The sequence below is a fragment of the Sesamum indicum genome, linkage group LG9 (assembly GCF_026168435.1).
Source record: "Sesamum indicum cultivar Baizhima isolate 11 linkage group LG9, ASM2616843v1, whole genome shotgun sequence".
NCBI classification, from domain to species: Eukaryota; Viridiplantae; Streptophyta; class Magnoliopsida; order Lamiales; family Pedaliaceae; genus Sesamum; species Sesamum indicum.
Genome location: NC_142665.1, coordinates 3,299,810 through 3,321,173, shown reverse-complemented (window position 1 = coordinate 3,321,173; position 21,364 = coordinate 3,299,810). Strand labels below are relative to the sequence as shown.

Genomic DNA, 21,364 nt, shown 5'->3' with positions numbered 1-21,364 from the left:
TTCGACATCTTCAATGAATGAATGAAAAGCTGGGCCCCACTCTCCCGCTTCGCCTTCTCCCCCCGGTCTCTAACGCCGTTACATCATCTTGGTCCCCCACCAGACCACCCCTACATATCGCCGTCACTCCGTTTCCCTCCTCCTTTTCTATTATTCCCTTTCCCCCTTTTGTTTCAGATAATACTTTACAGAGAAAAAGCCCCCAATAGAGGGCTGTCCTAGTGCCACGTAGGATTCCGCCTTCATCCGACATGGCACTCTATCATAAGTTTTTTTTTTTAAAAAAATTTTATCTATAATAATATATAAAGAGAATGTTTTTTTTTCCTCACAAACCGCGATATCAATATATCGTTTCTTATTTATAATATATTTTTAAATTTAAAATATTATTTATTATATGGATGCAAGTATGACGTGCCACGATAATTAATTTTATTTAATAATTATTCATCTACACCAACACACCAACTTCTAAAATATTAATTTCATTTAGATTGACTCTAAAATTTACTCGTAAACTACTATAGCTCCACGTCGTTAAAAGAAAATAAATTATTTTTTATATTATAAATCTCTATAATATTATTTATAATAATCAATAAAACTAATAAAAAATTTAAATTCAATTTTAATTAATTAACATATATATTCTTTTTTATATATAATATTTTGATCTCATTTTTTTTTTAAAAAAAATAATAGTCCATGTACAATTATAATTTAAAAAAAAGTGAAATACATGTATTCGTGAAAATTTAGATCTAAAGAGTGAGAGAGGGAATCTTTTAAGAGTAAGGAAGTAGATGTAGATGCACGTGCCATTAAAGAACAACTCATTCATTTCTCCCATCTTCACTTTCATCAATTTCATAATTTATTAATCAATCCTCATCCCCTTCTTCCAATTTTCTATAATTAAAAACAAATATTATAACAATTAGGATATTTTTATTAAAACAGTTATGATATTATATTATTTAATTTGATATATAAAAATAGTTGGAGTGGGTTTTAGTAGAGGTGTGTGCTACGATTTAAATGAGAAGAAATGGAGTTTGAATATAAGAAATAGAGAGAGTTTATGCTAAGTTTTAGTAAAACCACAGGTGTTTGTTTGGTTAGGGATGAGTCTGGTGAGTTTTAAGGCAAAAACTCTAACAAAAATCAGTTGCAATTTGGTTGGGACATTTATACAAACCACCTTATATCTCGGATTTCTTTGGTAATAATTTTTAAAATTAAAGAATTTTGAAATATCTTTTCAAAGAAAATCGTACCTCACAAAATATATATATATATATATATTTAATTGGGAGAGAAAGGAAAAATGAGGGACAGTGAATTAATTAATAACAATAACACCAAAAAATGAAAGAAAATTCCGTGGCTTGGTGACCCAACGTTTTTCTCGATGTGTAAACGAGGAAAGACCACAGGATACTCATCTCACTTCCACGTGGCGGAATCCTCGTCGGCTGTGGCCCACAAAAGAACAGGTCTTCAGGCGGTGACCTTGTATAGCAGGTTGGGACTGAGGCATCTACCGATAGGTCCGGTAACAGGGGTCAATCATATAAGAGTTGGGGTTTAAGCCATGGTGTGGAGGGGGTGGTTTTCACAGGGTTTTTGTTTTGGTTTTGGCTATCTTTTCCACACCAGAGAAATTAAAAAAACAAAAAAAAGGGATAATAACACCAGCAAATTATGGGAATTTGAGGGTTCTTTTCTTTTTCTTTTTCCCCCCTTTTTAATTGGGTTTTTTAGATTTGGTTCTTCAGAGTGTAAAATGGTTTTGAGGATTTTGGGTTGTGGAAGATTCAAGATTTGTTCTTTCAGAGGGGAAAAAAAAATCTGATCTTGCATTGTTGTCAGTGTAGCTGTGGTTGATTTCTGGAGGGATTTTGCTTTTCTCAAGGAAATGATGTGGAATTTGGAGGGAATTGATGGTGGCATGGAATGAAAATTGCTTGTTTAAAGGTGAGATGATCAAATTCTGAGGTCACTCTGTTCATAGTTTGGGTAAAGTTGGAGTCTTTGGTTCACAATTTTCTTTTTGTTGAAGCAAGATCATGGAAGCAAAACTAAAGGGAGAATCTCTGATATTGTGAGAGTTGGCTTCTCTTTGTATGAAGGAGGGTGTTTTGTCAATTGAAAATCCTTGTTCTTGTTTTCTTTGAGTTTATCCTTTTAGGCAACCAAACAGGCCTAATTTTCTTCATCTTTCTTTCTTTCTTTCTTTCTTCCAAGTATACTTTTTCTATTTGATTTTCATCACATGCTTCTTTTTTCAAAATTTTCGGGCATTTTGATGTTTTGTGTTTGATCTGGGATTTAGCCATGCAAAGTATCTTTCCTCATGGTTTTCAGAAAGAATTTTGGGTTCTTGATTCTGAAACTTTTTAGATGGTTTTGATCCACTGGGCAAGAGATATCCATGTCGTTTTTTCTTTTATCTGTGTTCCTTTGATTTTAGATCATTTGCATGCAACTGCAATTCTTTTGAAAATTCAGTGATGCATGAAATAGTAGTGTGTGTTGTTACAAATGCAGTTGAAGTTCTATTGTGAGAGGGGGTTTTCTTTTTCTGATTCTTTTCTATTCCTTCTCAATGATTCTTTCTTTCTTCCTCTTCTTCTTCTTCTTCTTCTTTTTCTTTTTTTCCTGAAAATTTTGTTGTCCTCTCTTCATGATGTCTTTATTTGCCTGTAGAGGAGAAGAGTAAATGATTGTGTGTGGGCAGAAGGAAATCCGTTCTGTCACTTATTTGATTTAGCAAAGAAGAATGATGTTCTTCTTTCATTTTATCTAGTTCTGTCTACTTTTGAGGATTGAATATTTTTGTTTGCACCACTTGAATTGTTTGATCTTGTGATGCTACCCAATTTTCCTTGACTCTGTTTTGGTTTATTTTATTAGAGGTCCCAATGGATCTTTAGGTTTATCTGCAACTCACTGATCTGGTAGAACTCTTTGTGTTTCAAGACTGCATGTGTGATGTCTTCGATTTATTGGTTTCTAAGAAAGGTAGGTAGTTTGCATGGGGATCTTGTGCCGCAACCATTTTTCTTGTCAGATGGTTTTGTAGGGACTCTGTTAGGTTTGCAGGGAAAATAGTTAAAACAGTTTCTACTGTTGGCTTTGCTATAAAGGATTTCTGGCTTTTCTAAGTAGATTCTGGACTGCTAATGTATTAAGTAGCAACATCTCTCCTTTCCTGGTGATGATCGTCCGTTGTTGAAAAACTTATTTGGCGTTAACTCCTGCATTCAGTGTTTGTTTTTCTTTGTTGCTCTTAGTATTGATGCATACAAAAGGATATGGTGTTTAGGTAAACAAGCCACTGCCTTTTCCCCACGTTCCCGAAAGATTCTTATGACAAAGTAAGTCTTATGTGGTGCTCCCATTTTCATGGTTGTCCTTTTTGTTATGGTAGGGAAATCTAGATTTATGCTCTGATGGTTCTGTTATATACTCAGACTTATAAAACAGACTGCTGTTAATAACCATCTTTATGTGAAGTACTTCTTGTGTCTGATTATGCAAACCACTTTGTATTGGCCTTTTTACCACTAGAGGGTGTAATTTGTATATATCCTGTTACTTCTGTTGATGGGCACTAAGCATCACAGATAGATATTGGTCTTATGTACAATGGATTGCATTATTTTGATTTTACAATGTCTCCCCTGTAGAAGTTTTCCAAGTTGAATTACCCAAAATTCCTTAACTTCTTTGTGTTGCTAATGTGTGTTGGTTGGCAGGTCCATCGTATGTCTGTAGGAGTCTGCTGATTTTACTTGCCTCGGGGTTCTGTTGTAAACAAGATCAAGAAATCTAGTATTGTGTGCTTGATGAACTTTCTTGGGCATGGTTCTAAGACATGGCACTGCAGAAGAGATTAGACTATGGATTTAATGGCTATCAGGTGCCTCCTACACCCCGAGCCGCCAGATCAGTCCGGGTAATCATAGTCTATGTCGGAATTCCATCACTGTCGAATTTCCTTTTCTGGCCTGTTGCTATGTAAGAACCTGCTCTAATTGTTTATTTTGTTTACTTGTCTTAGAGGAGATGTGTATTTAAGAGAAAAGCTGATGACCAGCAAATGTGTGCATTTGACTTATTGGCAACTGTAGCTGGGAAGTTACTGTTGGATGGTGAATCTCCAGCATCTGCGCATGCATCTTGTAGAAAGGAGCAGCCTGCAGCTCTAGAGGATTCCGTAGGGAAGGAAGAGAAGGACGAAAATAAGCCATTAGAAGAAAAATCTTGTGATCAGAATTGCTATGAAAGGAACTTTCTATTTACCGAACTTGTCTCAGAAGCTCCCAAACCAAACTTTCGTCCAGATGAACTTGTATGCACTCAAAATGATGTTATCTCAAGGCCTGCCTCCGGAATAACAACTTCTGATTGCTCGGAGAAGGTTGGTCCTGCAGAACAATTGGTTAATGATGATTGCAAGCTCCGCCTTGGAATTTTTACTCCTTCAGTAGATGTTGAGTCCTCTGGTTTTAGAGTACCTGCTAATTGTGGATCAGAGGATGAGAGTAGAAAACCAATAAAAATGGATTCTGCAAGTACTAGGAATTTCTCAATAAGTAATAAGGCTTCTCTGTGCAGCTCAGGGCATTCGGAGGCTTGGGACAGAAAACCCTCCGTATTAGTTAGTCCAGTTGATAGTTTAAAGTTTCCATTTTGCAGGGACAACACTCCTTGTGGTTCGTTTCCTGGGAATCAGGATAATGTAAAGTTAGTTAATAGAGATGATGACGAAAACTCTTCTGAGTGCAACGAACCTGGCACTAGAAATAAGGCCTTTAAGCCACAGCCACGTGTTGGAGATCGTAGATTTAGGAAGTTGCTAGCATCCAAGCACTGTAAAATAACTCCAAATGTGAAGGATGATGAACGCTATAATGCCGGTGAGTTGCTATTAATAGTTGAATTTACATGGTGGCCAGAACATAGTCATACAATTTTAATGGCACATTAATTTTTGAGCTATCATGTCTGCAGATACAGAAAGATGCGATTATCTTAACAGGAAGAACAATATCAAGCGTCAAAGGTCTATGAGGGATTATCCTTTCAAAAAGAGGAAGCTCTATGATTGTAGCTCAGTTTCTAATTCTGAAGAAGGCGTTAGCAGTGATGGAATATGTACGGTGCCTGCGAACGGCACCAATGGAGGTGGACTTGGTCCTGGGCCGACGCTGCCAGGAGGTAACTCTTCATCCCACCTCCCCTTGAACACTCATGCACGCATAATGTCACACACATCATGATACGGACTCTGGGTCTTGGATATGGACCAACACTACATTTGACGAATTTGACACAAATGCAGCAATCCCGAATCCAACTCCTGCAGCAGGAGGAAATGCGTCCTTCCATACCAGGAATTCTCAAGGTATGGGAGCTTTTCATGGGATGATTTTTATTCTTTTATGGCTTGTACAGTGCCCGATATTCAAATAGTTACTCATGGTGAGATGCTTTTCCTTACTCAGTGAAGCTTAAGATCAAGTCTTTTAGGGTTCCAGAGTTATACATTGAGATTCCGGAAAATGCAACTGTTGGTTCTCTGAAGGTATTTCATTCATTATATATCTTTCTCTACTTATTTATATATCCAAGACCGCACTTGCAATTTCTATCTCTTTCCCGGATTTCATAAAAAAAAAAATTGTCCTTTTCCTTTCTCTCTAGCCAACCTCAATTTGTCTTTCTAGCTTTAGAGACAATGGGTTACATTCTCTTGTTTAAGCACTATATCACATTGTTAGTGGCTTTAACACTGTGCAGAGAACCGTCTTGGAAGCAGTAAATGCAGTACTTGGTGGGGGGCTACGTGTTGGAGTACTTCTTCAGGGTAAGAAGATTAGAGATGATAACAAAACATTATTGCAGACTGGAATTTCTCAAGATAACAAGATGGATACCTTGGGGTTTACTCTTGAGCCCAGCCCTACTCCTGCCCCAATACGACTATATCCTGAAGATCGTCGAGGTCAACTGCTGTGTGACAGTCCACAACCACTGGCGAGGTATTCCTTAAATTTCTCTACTTTCTAGTGTAATTTCATGGTTTAGTAGCTATAGCTCATCATAGTTGCTTCACTTTCCACATTGATAGAAATTTGTTCCATGCTGATAGTTTACCTTGGTTGGCCACCAGGTATCCACCGACTCCTAGTATTACTCAAAACGGTGGCCAGCAGAGGAATCTAGATACTCCCCCAGACCTTCCTGGAACGAGTTTTAACAATTTCATAGAAAGTGATCATGATTCGGCTCCTTCCCCTCCTGGTATGTCACTACAAAGAACGACTTCAGAATCAAAAGCACTGGTCCCTGTACCTTCGACGAAACAAGACGCGTTAGCTGTAGTTCCATTACGGAAATCTAAGCGATCTGAGTCTGCGCAACGCCGAATCCGTAGACCTTTCACTGTTGCTGAAGTGGAAGCTCTAGTTCAGGCTGTTGAGAAGCTTGGAACGGGAAGGTATATCTGGTGAAACCTCAAAATTAATTTATTAGAAGAAGTTGAATGTGTGGTTGGTGGCTGAAAGTGCTGAATGGGTTGTGACTTATATGCTTTTAGCAGTATTGCTTTGTTTGCCTTGTCTGTTTTTTGTTCATCTTGTAACCAACACACTCTTAATGCTGCAGATGGCGCGACGTTAAGCTGAGAGCTTTTGATAGTGCAAAACATAGAACTTATGTGGACTTGAAGGTAACTGAACTATTTTCCTTGTTCATGTATTTACACAACATGCTTCCCATCTTTCCACCGCTATGTTTCCTACTACTTGGCATCTCACGGTATCTTGTATTAGACGGTTTTCTTGTTTACAATGTATCATCTCCTATTAAATACATTCAAGTCAAAACATTATTTCCTTAATCAGCTTATGCTTGCCTTCTCTCACCTCTCACCTCCATGCTATGGCTTCATGTAGTTAACTATAGCTGATGTTTGTTGAAGCCGCTTTCAGTGCCTTATCATGGAAAATAGGGTTAAATGCAACACACCTCCATGTGAAAAGACTAATAGACAAAAAGCCCCACTAAAAAAAGGGGCAACACGACTCCCAACACGGAGTAAAAACACTAATAAGTAAAAAAAATCCACTGAAGAAAAAAGGGCAACATGACCTCTCACGCAATGACGCGTTGCCCCTGAAGAAAACAGGACTAAAACGCAATTAACCCATGGTAAACATAGAAAGAAAAATTGTACCTTCACATTTTATGATTTGTTTCCTTGATGTAACGGTTTATGAAATCGAGTTTTATTTTCCAGGATAAGTGGAAAACGTTGGTCCATACAGCTAGAATATCCCCTCAGCAAAGACGGGGGGAGCCCGTTCCCCAGGAACTCCTGGACAGGGTCTTGACTGCCCATGCTTACTGGTCTCAGCAGCAAGCCAAACAGCAGCTCAAGTCCCAGCCAGATACTAGCCTTCTTCTCTGAAGAGCTTGGTTCTAGCATTAGTTGCGGAAGATAAGTGTGGCGACATGTTTAGGTGGGGTGTTACTCTATTTAACTATTTGCTGTGATTAAAAATATACTGGTATGTAAAAAAAAGGAAAAGGTAAATTAGTTGATGTAATATTTATAGCTCTGAATACGATATGGGAGGATAGCACTTGTATATGGGTGACAGAATAAAAGTTTTGCTAACAGAATTCTTTGTGCTGGGAAACCGGCATTTTCTTAATGTGAAGGTTTCTCTTCTGGAGATTGGTTCGATTCATTGTGTTGGGACAGTTCGTTTGTTGTTGTGAGTTCAACTGTAACCAGCTTAGTAGTTATGCTAGATTCATTCCATTCTTGCACAATACTGATGTTTTGTAACGAGAATGTTTACACATTTGTATAAAGAGGAAGGAAATTTTGACATTTATTGATTCTTCATTCCGTTCATCCTGGAGTCGATTTGATCTTTGAGCTCTCTGGTCGGAAAGGAGTTAATGATGATATGTATCAGTTTGAAAACGCAGGCAAAGGAGACGAAGATCTTCACATCTTAGGAGATGTCGAGATTGGTACTTTTTTATAGTCAAAATGTTTGTGGGTAGATGGGGGGTTTGAGATGAACCCTCACATATTAGAGATGTTTTTCTTACACTTGATTTGTAATGCTAAGGATTAGCAACTTTTAATGAAACACCAGTAGAAATTGGTGTGATGAAACTTGGAACGCTCTTGATTAAAGTAGAAAGTGGTGATTTTAATTTTTCATCCTTAACGCTCATGCTTAAGCATTTGTTTTTTCACTGCAATTAATGCTGCAAGTGCAACAACATTCCTCAATTTGATAGCATCCTCTACAATATTCAAGGAAACCCCACAATTTCGTCAATAAACCTCCTCCCAATGCTTATCAAATTTCCCTTACCCAATTTTCAGGGAAGATGAATGGATTCTTGTAAAGGCGAATCCAAGCCCTAGCGCCCAAGAAAGAGAGAGTCTATTGCCATTAAAACCCCTCTTGCTTTTATGTTTATGTTTTTTTTTTTTTTTTAATTTTGGATCTATGCATTTACAATTTCAACCAATGATTCGGGTTAAATGTGCGAACTCCTCAATATGAGATTTCGAGCTCGCGATATTGGTCTCAAATATCAAAGTGGTCTATAGGAAGAAAGAAATACGTTAGGCTAGCTGGGATTAACCACGGCTAAGACCCTTCGATGCTCGAGTCAGTTCGAATTCAAAAAAAAAAAATAGGTGACCTCAAACATTAAGTAGAAAGCATTAAATGTGTTTTACCATAAATGCTCTAGAATGAGGGTATTTATAGGCCTAAATGTACTTTAATAAATAGTCCACGTGGCTCCATCTTAAGGCTTCCACTATCAGAGATCATATTGTGAGGCAACGCGCACGTCAGCCGGGTCCGAATGACGGATTGGAGAAGCGGGTCGGATAATGCGATCTGACCCTACTCTATTTGCACGAATCTTGCAGTATTTTTGATATTTTGCACCACAAAAAGGGACATTTTTGTCCTTTTTTCCATAAAGTGTGTTATATCAACATCAACCAACTTGTTTCTTTTGATAGTTACGTAGTCCATTTCATTTATTATATAAAATAACTTTTTAGGTTATTCAATTCATTATGCGGTTCTCATAGAGAGAATGAAGAAAAGAGTGTGAAATGAATTAGAAAAAAATATTTGAATTTTAAATTAATTGTTGATTATATTATTTAGTAACTCTTTATTCAAGTTGCAAGACACATAAATAAGTTTAGATTCATTATTACATCAAAGTAAAAATTCTTGTTACTAATATATATATATATATAATTAGTGGTAATATTAAAATTTATTGGTTTTACTGACTTGAGTATACACATTAACTCATACAATAATTATCAGTCTCGTCTCCAGCATACTCTTCAGTCTCCACGGACTACATCCAGGAACTCGTAGAAAATACGCTTTGGCTTGTTTTGAAATACATGCGATTAACGGAGGAAAAAATGTTTACTTTCTAAAAGGGATGACTGGTATTTAGAAATAAAATTAAGTAGGAACAGTATTCTTATAATTAGTATGCACAAATCACTAGAAGATAATGGTGTTATCATTTTTAAATTAATTTTATTCTCATGATCGATAATTAACAATGGAATTAAATACTTTTAGGACAATTTTTTTTTTGGTAATCTTTATGAAAAAATTGCTTATTTATTTTTTATTGAATATGTTGAATTTGATTATATAATAGTACCATTTTCAAAATTTGATTATAGGAGATTATAAGCATTTTATAGAACATCTCATATGTTATTGCCAATATAAAAAAGTATTCGTTTATTTACTTCAGAACTAATTTATTGATTCAATGATCACATACACTATTTTGCTTTGCTATAAAAATAAAATATTTTGATTTGACAAGAAACCATTCAATCCAAAAAAAGAAAAAAAAAAAAAGGAAAGAAGAAAAACCCATAGGCCGAAGATTTGTGAACCTGTTCAATGGAGCGCGATAATTCATCGAGAAGAAGAAAAATGATTCCCAACATTGGGGGAGGAATTGACTAATCCCTTACTTAGAGAATAAGAATTCCCATGGGTCCTATTCCACACTAATCACGTAAATAGAAATGGACTTGGGAGCGCACATTTTACCCCCACTCCATTTCAACATACCAATCACTCCTTAATGGGGAGATGTCAATTGTTTATTTTATACAAAAATGGTCCCCGGCAAATTTATGTATATGGAGTTATTAACCAGTCTCAATATTTGGCTACCATAACAACAATCGATCCAGAAAAGTGAAATGCATGACCACTTACACTGCTTTCGCAGCCTTTGCATTAAAAAAAACAATAATAATAATCAAAATGAAGAAACACATTAACCAAGTAGAACATTGAACGCCCCTAGTATATAATAGATGATAAAATGGTCAATATTACAAGTACGAAATCTTCCTAAATGAAGTATACTAACATCATCCACCAAATGGTCGGTCTAGCACACTTTGATGCAAGCACCACAAACACGGCAAAAATCAATGGAATTGAAGGAGAAGAAAGAGAGACACGGGAAGGGAGGAGGGAAGGGAGAAAAAATTGAAAGCAATTTCACACTTTATAAACTTTTCATAGTTCAACGCCAGGCTAAAACTACTGGGCACTGGCCATTACTAAAAATATTCACTCATCTTCAATCTACAGTAATATGGATATAGATAAGATCACGAAATTGGATTACAACGTACACATGCCCACAAACAGCTAATAATTCTACATCACCCCAAAATGTTGTCCAGCAACAGTAAGAAACAACTTGCAACATGTATAAAAGTAATACCTCATTCGGACAAATTAGCATACTGCCATGGACAAAATTCTATTGACTGGACATCACCCGTGTCGACAGCATCTGAAGTGTCAATGCTATTCCGATGCTCCGTGTACTTTCCATTGTAACGATAAAGTTCCAAGTCGCCCCATGGGGTAGGTACAACTTCATCGGTTTGGTCAAACCATTTTGGGTTGAACTGATCACCTTTTGCTTCTCTGTTTCTCTTTTCAGCTCTCTGTCTCTCCTCCAAACTAGAATAATGCAACATAGAGAGCACATGCATGTCAGGCGTACTGAACAAACAAAATTTAAAAATGATTCTGCTTTCTAATACTTCTATTTTCAATCATAAGAAATTAGCTAAAACAGCACTAGGAAGAGATCGATCATATGCATCAGCAGCAAATTTCCATTTAACTAAAAAATGCATGCAGAACTTCACTAAATTGGAAACCTTTTACACCAAATATCACACAATCATGTTTTCCCTGACATTTTCAGGACTTCTGTACAACCATAGGTAACCAAGATTTTCATCGCATCTGAAAATGATCGTTCGGAAAGAGATGCTCAAGACTCAAAGCATCTTTCTCTTTGATACTGTACCATATGCCTGTATTCCCATTAACCCGTAATCCATTGTCACATTTTCTTATCCTATAAAGATAAAAGTATGGCGTATGCATTATCTTCTTTAGAAGATCAGACCAAACAAAAAGAATAAATGCAGCTATCTTGCAAAATCGAATCAGCTTGCAAGCTTTTAATGAAAACAGTTAAAAGAACTGTAAGTGAAAATAAGAATTGCATTGCAACTTAACCCCACTGATTTTACATTTAAGCTTTGTAGCATGACAATATGGTTTGTCTCAATGTCAAGGAAAAAAAATACAAAATTTCCATTCAGTGGATGAATAAGACATATTTGTGTTTATAGAACATTTACTTGGATAAGAGGGTTATCCAAAAATGAAAGGGCGCCCAGTTTGTTAATTTAGCAACTCAACTAACTAAAATTAGTAAAGGGAAAATCAGAAACCTAAGACAAAAATCTAAATCCACAAGAACACAGTCAACTACGATTTTAATGTCCAAAGATAAACACAACTCATTCCCACTACAGAACTACAATAGCTTATTCTTCTCACAGTAATGTACAAGCGTTGGTCAACATGTCCATGTGCATATAGAGCTAAGAAAAGAGATAAGCGTATATACATGAAAGCACATGCAGACAGACAGAAGCAGATGCATGTACACTTACACAGTGCTCACACCCGCGTGCACACACAGATAGATAGGATAGAGAGAGAGAGAGAGAGAGAGAGAGAGAGAGAGACCTGCTCTTTGCAGCACCAGCCTTGGAGAGGTCACCTTTCTCAAGTGCCCATCTATCAGGACGTAAACGAGAATCTGATGGCAACAACTTTTGGGGAGCAGTGTCAAAGCTGTTTAATTTATGTGCAAAGTAGGTGAACTGAAATTTGTCATTTGGCGGAGCCGTTGCAACACGCCAAACCTGCATAAAGATTTCTTGTTTGTTATCTACCAATTAGTCCAGAATTAAGAACTAGTTAACTAAAATGGTACAACAACCTCATCCGCACTCTCTCTACATTAAACAAAAGGTATTAAAACCCACTGCAAACTGTCGGAAACTTTGCCAGGCCAGGATATACAAATGAATCACATCCAAGAAAAGGCAATTGAAAACAAGATCATGTTGGTGCTAACAAAAGAATTAAGCTGAACATAACTTGAGAATTTATAATTGACCTGATGGGAAAACCAGCAGATAACTATGCAATACTAGATGTTCCAGCAATATAAATTCTCAGCCAGCAAGGTTTGCCTCGTTATGTCTTAGAATATAAAAGATACATAACATGAAGAAAATCCCAGGAATACATCAAACCTTTTATCTCAGCCCTTAAAGAGAATATTTCAACATCTCAGATTCTCAGAATTAGGCATGATTTTATAGAGTTACACAAAATAACAGAAATGTCATCATTCCAAAATGCAATATCCTTAATAGACCGAAAAGGATGAGATAATATCAGAAATTTCACCTCTTTCAGTTCTGTGCCAGGAAGAGGTTCCCCTTCCAAATCACATGGTTGATAACTCATGGTTTCACTCCATTTCCCCGTCATCAATATTTTAGGTTCCTCATTAGCATTATACACATATCCATCTACCTCATATCTATTAGCACTGCATCCAAATAATCTTATGCACATCAGAAACAGTTGCAATCATTTTCTCAAGCATAATTGACCAATATATAGATAGAAGAGATAACAGTAGATGTTAATATAAAAAGCCTCATCTATAATCAAGAAGGTACTACTTGACTCAGTTGAAATTGGAGTCTATATGAATATTGGAATTGATTAGGAACAAGATATTTCTGGAAGTAAGGGAATCATTTGGTGGAGCCATCCGAATAGATTTTTAAAACACTAACCGTATGTTACATATTCTCCTTGGAAACATCCTAATTTTAGACATACGCTTCTCCAGGCAGTTCATCATCTAAAGAATTAACTCCACTGTTTGGCTATATTTTATATTTTACTGCGAATTCACAGCAATCACCGCTGCATGCATTTATGAAAATTTCTGTCTGGTACTGTTACAAGAATCCATCCAGGAGAAAGAAGCCAATAAAAAGAAAAAAGGATGACAGCTATTATACATACTGAATTTTCTTTCACATGATAGCAATTGACAATAATCCAATCAAACAGGCAAGTCTATCATCAAATTCAAGAATCAGAAAACTCATAATAAAGAAGGAAGAGGGTCTATGGAATCAAACATTTTAATTCACCGTATGAGTAATTGTTGAGCAACCGATTACAGAATTATAAGGCTGCATTACATAATAACACAGTTAATTTGGCCAGATAAAAGGAAACATAAATGAAAACAAGTGACATACCCAAACCAACCACAAGGCTGAAAATAGAGAACAACTTTGTCCCCTGTAGTCATATTTGTCATGATCATTTCTCCTGGTGAATCCACCCAGGTTCGCCCGAAAATTAAATTGTTAACTTTGGTAGGAGGAGGAACCAAATCCAGGACAACGCCATCTCTTTTAAGAGTGACCCGTGTTCTGCACAGGTACAATAAATTTTCCCAAAAACTCAAGATCAATTACATGAATTGCAACAGCAAGAAATAAAAAGATCAACACTCATGTATTCACACCAGCTACACACGGTACGTCAGATCAGTATCATAAGAGGTGATAAAACAAGATATAAAACTTACCTTCCAACAGGATAGACATCAAGGGAGTTGCCTAAAAATTTAGTTCTCAACTTAGATGTCACGTCATAAGTGAAATGCTCATTTTCAGCATGACCAGCACTCATTGGAGGATGATGGCTGACCTACAAGTTAGAGAAAAATACAAGTTGATAAATGTAAGGCATCCAGAAGCAACTAGCTATATGTCCACAGATTTTAATTACAATAAATGAGAAAATTCAGTTAACACCCCAGGTTCGTTCTAGCTACTGAAAATTCAAGCGAAGAAATTCAAGACATCAATGAAATGGTTAAAGTGGTTGTCAACCATAAAGTTAATACACACAGCTACTCACCTGCTCTGAGATGAATGTAATCCCACCATGGTTAACCATTTCATAAGTCTCACCAAGAATTGGATTGAAAGGCTTCCAAGTACGTTGGTAAGCAAAATAAACTGATACCGCCCATGATGCTGCATCAAATAGAAGAAATAATGTATCATTGTGATCATAAATTTTCCCACAAGTTGATTAGTTGATAACACAAGAATTCCGAGTCAGCAAAATACTGAGTTCCTATCATTTTTACAGCAATAAATACTTACAAGCATACACCATCCGCATGTAGGGATCTTCACATTTATCTGCTTGATCTAAGAGGTATGAGTATTCCATTAACTGCCATATTAATAGGATAAATAGCATCAGTTGAGGTGAAGTTCATAATACGACAGTTGCAGCAAGAGCAGGCAAGTAAACTGCACAAACCTCTGCCATTTTCTGAAGCATTGTCATTGGTTCAAATATGAGGACAGGGAGAGTAACCATTGATGTTACATCAGAACCAATATATTTTTGCATCATCTTCCAGTAACTATCTCGTTCCTTTTAAGTGAGAAAAAGAGCTATCAGTACACACAACATGCATTAAAATATAAGAGAAACAATCATTTAGGCATACTATTTAAAGGACTCATCAAATATGCATAAAAAATGAAAATTAATAAAAGAACGTAATCATGTGAATTAACTCAACCCAACAGGAGGAATTTTGCCATGCCACTTACAATTACCGTGAATTTTTCCAAAATTTTCCACATACTTTTGGGATAAAACTCAGTTACCAGTAAAACAAGTCTGCAGCAGAAATGTCTAAAACTCTTTAATTCATAATGCTACTTCCAAAGAACAATTAAATTAACTTACCTATTTTCTACAGATGCTGAATCAGCCCTCAAAAACATAATCATAAAGTTAACCTCATAAAAAACATCAAAAATCCTTTTCATGGTGCATAATGAAAATTGTTTTAACTTAATTCCTTCACCTACTTGGGAAAGCATGAATTTTGGGGAAATAGCATTAAAATCCCCATTCAGGAAGAGCATAAAATCACAAAGACAACCCACCTCCTGCTTCCATCTCCCTCTCTGTGCTTCCTCTTCGGCATCTTCTTTCCCTCCTTCAGGATTTATAACTTCCACCCCTTCATAGCCAAGCAATCTAAAAACAGTGTAAAAAGTACATACTTTTCAAAACATGGGTTAACTTGTGACATCAAGAGAAAAATTCATTTAACAACCGAAAACTAAACAGTCTAAGTGAACCTGATAAATAGAATAGCATCAGCATGTAGTTTATTAGTACAAATTAAAATTTACCAAATTTTTTCAAGAAAAGACAGCCATCAAGAAACTTGCTGTGTGATAAGAAAATAATTCTGATCTTTGATTGTGTAGTCGGTAGTCATAATCATTTACATCACAAGCAAACATTAGTGAACATGACTAATAAGGAAACTTGGACACATAATTTGATTATCTTGTTAAGATTTTTAACTGGAAACTGTATACGTCCCCAAAACGCAAATGCATAAGAGTCAAAGCAGGATTCAAAATCTACCCCTAGAACTAGGACAAAGATTCTATAATTTGCATTATAAGCCTCTATACTGCAAAGCCATGAGTTGGAATTTTATGGTGTCATCATAACTTCTCTACATTTGGAATGAACATAGCCACTCATAAACAGCTAGGGTAACAAAATCTGGCATTTGAATCTTTCTTCTCCATGTGAGTCAAGTGTCAACTGAATATCCAATCTTCCATTAAATAGTAGAAAAGCGCACAACCTACCTTGGCTTTCAAATTTTACAGGTAACATACTAAATGTTGTTTTTTGTTTATGCTTACCTACACATGATTTAAAGAAAAAAAAAAGTACTACTAATCTGGCCCTTTTCCAAATTTATTATCTTATGATTTACCTAACATTTTAAGGTAATCAACTCAATTAAATGACTTCTGATTTTACCAAAATAATCAACTTCTAATGTTTTTATTTATGAGTACGAGGTTTCTATGCAAAAAAAGAATAACTAACACATACAATATTATGTTCCCATGTCACGCTTCATCCAGCCAAAACAGATGACCTCATCTCATATGGTACTGAGTATTGATAAATGGATAACCATCAATTCCCACCATTAGACATTGATTTCACTTAAGGAACAAATGACAATAAATTCTCAATTGCCTGAATATATGTACATGGGAAACCCTCCTTCTACATCCCTCATATTTTTGACAAAGGAAGAAATCAAGTGCTGATTATTCATTATCATAAATAAATGATTATGTAAAATGTGGAAAGCTTTTATTGGTACATCCTACACTCTTATGCATATACAGTTAAATATCCATTAGTCCTTAGAGATGGCCAAAATTCCACATTTTCCTTCATAGATTTGTATGCAAAAACACTTTGAGATAGCTAAAAACCCCAACTTTCGCAGAACACTCTATCAATCAAATCAATCAACTAACATCACGAACTTCGACTCTCTGATATTACAGCAGCAAATTTTCAAATTCGAGCTCACATCATTAAAAACAGAACAAATAGACATAACGCAGTCCCAGAACAAACTGACAAATACAACTCCCACTTACGAAAGTTACAAATTTCAAATCGGCAATTACCAATCAGAAAAATACCTGACTTTTGCAGTCAAAAACTTGAATAGCAGTTATATTTACATACCCGTTGACAGATCTATGCATGGCGTTGCTGAACATCGACAAGCCCGACGTCATGGCCGCGAAGAACCCCCCTTTCTTTTGATTCGTGTCCGGACTTCCCATCTTCTCCCCCGAAAACAGAATTCAAATCAACTTACACAAATCGAACAAAAATTGGAATATGAATCCAAATATAGAGGATCACAAATCCAACGTCCTGAACTACCCAAAATCAAGAACAGCAGAGTATCAGCTATCAAATTTGGAACCCTAAGTCGATCAATTAGGCGATCTATCCAAGGGAAGTGAAAGTGATTTGCGATTGATGAGGTTGATTAATAAATCAGAAGTCATGTGGCAGCAGCGGGATAATGATAAATAGGCGGGGGTAAATGTGGAAAGCATAAAATATACAGCAAGGAGTTGCAATGGAGCTAGTTGGCGGTTCGTGCCTTCGAATTTTTCTTTCCGGATGAGTTAAGCCAGATATTTAGTGTGGAGCCCACGTGCACGGTCGACAGCGCAGCGTTGATACCATGTTTCGATGTCGCGATGCGGAGCGTTGGATGAAGTCAATGCTTAGGCGCGTGGATCGCAAACGATGCAGAATGTGGGCTTTCTATTCAGCCCACTGCCAACGGACTGGGGGCTCTAAAGATTAATTCATTAGTAAGAGGAATGAGATGGAAATGAGCAGTCCTTCTCATTTCTTTATTTGCATTATTGACACATTCCATATAAAAGATATTTGCCAAATTTTATATATATTATTAGCCGTCATGGTATGTTATTTTTATATGCATGTAATAACTTAATTATTGTTGCATGCGATTTTCATAAATATATATAGAAAAAGGGGTAAATTTGTATAATACTACCCTATATTTTTAAATTTTAGCTAAAAACTCTTTATAAAAAATAGGTAAAAAATCTTGTATTTTATAAAATATAGCAAAAAATCCCCTCCCGTTAGAAATTGATGGAGAGGTGTGACACTTTCTTATTGTGCAAGTGGGCCTCATTTTTCAGCCTTTTTTTTGAATTATTTTAAGTGTATAATGTTCATTTTCTCCTTTCTTTTACATGTAAATATATTTTAAATTAATTATTTATATTATTATTTAATTTAAATACATTTAATTAATTTAAATTATTTATTGAATCAAAATATATCATAATAAATTATATTTATTTATGAAATATATTAATTTAATATAAAACACCTAAAAGAGTTTATAAATTTTTAAAAATTAAAATTTTGAATTTAAAAAACACAATACAATTCATTATACTAAAATTCACTTTTCAAATTAAAAATTTATTTACAATATAAAAATCACTTATAATAATTATATGTTATTAACTCAATTAAATTATTATGACTTTAAATATATTTTATTTATTTATAAATAATATTTATTAAATATTAAAGTATCAAAAAATTAATATCAACTTAATTAAATTATTATGAATTTAAATATATTTTATTTATTTATAAATAATATTTATAAATTTTTAAGTATCAAAAAATTAATATCAATTATTTTAAAATTATATTATTTATTATAAATAATATTAAAATTATTTAATATTTAACATTTAAAAAATAAATTATTTTTACTTTACTTTTAAAACAATATTACTTTTTTCCTTCTTCTCCATTGTCGGCATGTAGTGGCCGACAACGGCGCCTGGACGACAGAGGTCTCCCTTCTTCTCTAGGCGACCACCATTACCCAGGTCGAAGCTACAGGAGCGACGTCACCCCAAATCTGGCTGCTGCCTAGCCCCCTTCTGCGTGGGTGACTGAAAGGGGCGATGTGAGGTCGTGTAGAACAATCTGGGCGATGGTTGGCGCCGCCCACAGTTATGTATATATACACATATTACATTTTAGGGATAATTACACTCTCCTCCTTTGAGGTTTGGTATAATTACATGTAGACCTCTTGTAGTTTGAGAAATTACATTTAGCCCCCTAAGATTTGCTTCCACTTAACAAATAAGTCCCTCTGTTAGATAAAATTCACCAAATTTGTTGATGTTAATAAAAAAATTGAAAAAAAATCGTATGTATCCCTGATTGACTTGTTACTGACTTATTATATATCAAATAAATCTTCTTATAAACAAATTACCCTCATACATCTTCATGCATTAATGCATGTGAGGAGGTATATTTCACCGTTATAAAAGTAATTTAGTCCAAAAAAAAATTATTTGACCTACAATAAATCAGTATTAAGCAAATCGATGGTAAATATCAATTTTCATTCAATTTTCTATTAATATCTATCAACAAATTTAGTGAATTTTGACTAACGAAAGAATTTATTTATTAGACAAAAGCAAACCTTGCTAGATGTAATTTTTCAAACCATAGGAAATCTACATGTAATTACACCAATTTTCAGGGAAGGAGAGTGTAATTATCTCTATGTTTAATGTATATTATATGTATAGTGTTGTATAGTATATCTAAATACATATATATATATATATAAATATATATTTTAAACTACTTAAAATTTAAATCATTTATTTTTTATAATTGAAGACCAATGATTGTTATAAGAAGGATGTAACAGACAATTCAATACAAAATTAACACAGTTACGGCTTACTTAACGGAAGGGGAGAGTATGCGATATTTTGAAAAAATACAGGAGTTTTTTGCCTATTTTTTTAACACATGAAATTTTAGCTAAATTTTAAAAATACAACGGGGCTTTATGCAATTTCACGGAAAAAAATCATTGTATAAGATGAAGAAAAAATTATTAAAACTGTGTGGAATTAAAAAATGTGGGGTGCATTGAGAAAGAAATAATAAATTATAATTGAGAATTTATTAAAAATATGAAAGTTTATGAATAAAAAATACGGAGAATATGAGAGATAAAAAGTAAATTATAATTATAAGTTTCTTAAAAATATGGAAGTTTGTGAGGGAAAAAAACTTGAAGAATGTGAGAGAGAAACATGGATAAAAAGAATGTAATTATTTGATTATTAAAAAAATATTAAAATAATTATTTGACCAAAAAAATACTATGGAGGAAATGAATTATAGGATAAATATGGATATTCAAAAATTGGTACAATAAATTAAAGGATTTTCTTTTATAATAGTATAAATAATTCTTCATTTTTCAAATATATTATAAGTGCAAAATATATAAATCAACACACTCCATTAAAATAATAACTTAGCAATTAATTAATAAAACTAACTTATGAATTAATGTAGAATTTTAGGAGTTGAATAAATTAATTATCTTATGAGTTGAAGCCATTTATGGAATTATAGAAAATTAGTGCAACGGTATCAAAATCATCACTTGTGTTTATAGTATTTTTTTTATATAATATTATAGATTAAGTATGTGTTAATTTATTTATAATTAGATATTGTGAAAAGAAAAATAATATAAATAAAAGGGACCAAAAATTATAATTCAACGTGTTATGAAAGAAGAAAATATAAGAATAATGAAAACATATGTATTATGGATATTATCTCTTTATATACAGGTAAAAACATAATTTTTCTTAGGGTAAATTACAAATCACTCTTTTAAAATTTGCTGTAATTAAAAATACCTTATTGAAATCAATGATCGTATAATAAATACCTCACTGTGACAATCTATCGTAGAGGGTATTTGTTAAATGGTAGTTAATTTTAGATAATATTTGTTAGATATATAGTAGTTCATTTTAGAGAGTATTTGTAATAAGATATCAGTATTTATAATTTTTTTTAATGTATTTTCATATATATATACGAAAAAATTAGCAACTAAAAGATTATGGTATTTCTTTTACCAAAGTAATTATAACGTTATCATGAATATTTATTGCATGATTGACTAAGCAATACATGGGGCCAAAAAAAAAAAACGAAAGAAATTGCTTCTAATCTGTAGAATTGTAATTGCTTAATAAAGTAAAATTTTCATTTACCTACATGTGAAAAAGTAATAAAATATTCTTTTTTGGTGTATATATGATTGATATGAAAAATAATATATCATATATATATTAATTCATTTAGTAAAGTTTATACCAATTAAAAAATATGAATATTTATTTTTATAAATCTTTTTTATATAGTTTTTTGGATTAGGTATAGTTAGGCCCCCTTTAGAAATGTTATATTATAATTATTTTATAAAAATAAAATAAAATTATATTTATACTCCATTAAAAAATTTTACGTTTATAATTAACCAT

The 21,364-nt window shown here is 34.1% G+C and overlaps 2 protein-coding genes across 2 annotated transcripts; one reads left to right on the top strand and one right to left on the bottom strand.

Annotated features, from left to right (window-relative positions):
- The first annotated feature begins 1,593 nt into the window (after positions 1-1,593).
- On the top strand, positions 1,594-7,927 carry TRP1 (telomeric repeat binding protein 1). Its single transcript, XM_011091184.3, has 10 exons — positions 1,594-1,980; positions 3,765-3,964; positions 4,070-4,928; positions 5,023-5,229; positions 5,354-5,416; positions 5,517-5,596; positions 5,812-6,053; positions 6,185-6,511; positions 6,679-6,742; positions 7,313-7,927. The coding sequence occupies exons 2-10, from the start codon at positions 3,884-3,886 to the stop codon at positions 7,481-7,483; spliced, it is 2,094 nt and encodes a 697-aa protein (XP_011089486.1). The 5' UTR covers positions 1,594-1,980; positions 3,765-3,883; the 3' UTR covers positions 7,484-7,927.
- A 2,680-nt stretch (positions 7,928-10,607) lies between these two features.
- Positions 10,608-17,496, bottom strand: ORP3C (OSBP(oxysterol binding protein)-related protein 3C). The gene is made up of 10 exons (XM_011091183.3): positions 17,151-17,496; positions 15,515-15,608; positions 14,874-14,990; positions 14,711-14,783; positions 14,460-14,578; positions 14,125-14,246; positions 13,790-13,966; positions 12,915-13,059; positions 12,183-12,361; positions 10,608-11,093 (listed from the first exon to the last, which is right to left on the bottom strand). Exons 1-10 carry the CDS (start codon positions 17,249-17,251, stop codon positions 10,850-10,852), a joined length of 1,371 nt encoding a protein of 456 aa, XP_011089485.1. The 5' UTR covers positions 17,252-17,496; the 3' UTR covers positions 10,608-10,849.
- Between the last annotated feature and the right edge of the window lie 3,868 nt (positions 17,497-21,364).

Excerpts from the sequence above, each read along its gene's own strand:
- ORP3C (XM_011091183.3), bottom strand. The coding sequence starts at position 17,251 with ATGGGAAGTCCGGACACGAATCAAAAGAAAGGGGGGTTCTTCGCGGCC. Across the intron at positions 14,784-14,873 it reads TGCTTCAGAAAATGGCAGAG|TTAATGGAATACTCATACCT; the intron begins GTTTGTGCAGTT and ends TTAATATGGCAG. Across the intron at positions 13,060-13,789 it reads CAGCCTTGTGGTTGGTTTGG|TGCTAATAGATATGAGGTAG; the intron begins GTATGTCACTTG and ends ATTTGGATGCAG.
- TRP1 (XM_011091184.3), top strand. The coding sequence starts at position 3,884 with ATGGCACTGCAGAAGAGATTAGACTATGGATTTAATGGCTATCAGGTG. Across the intron at positions 5,230-5,353 it reads TGGGCCGACGCTGCCAGGAG|CAATCCCGAATCCAACTCCT; the intron begins GTAACTCTTCAT and ends ACACAAATGCAG. Across the intron at positions 5,597-5,811 it reads CAACTGTTGGTTCTCTGAAG|AGAACCGTCTTGGAAGCAGT; the intron begins GTATTTCATTCA and ends AACACTGTGCAG.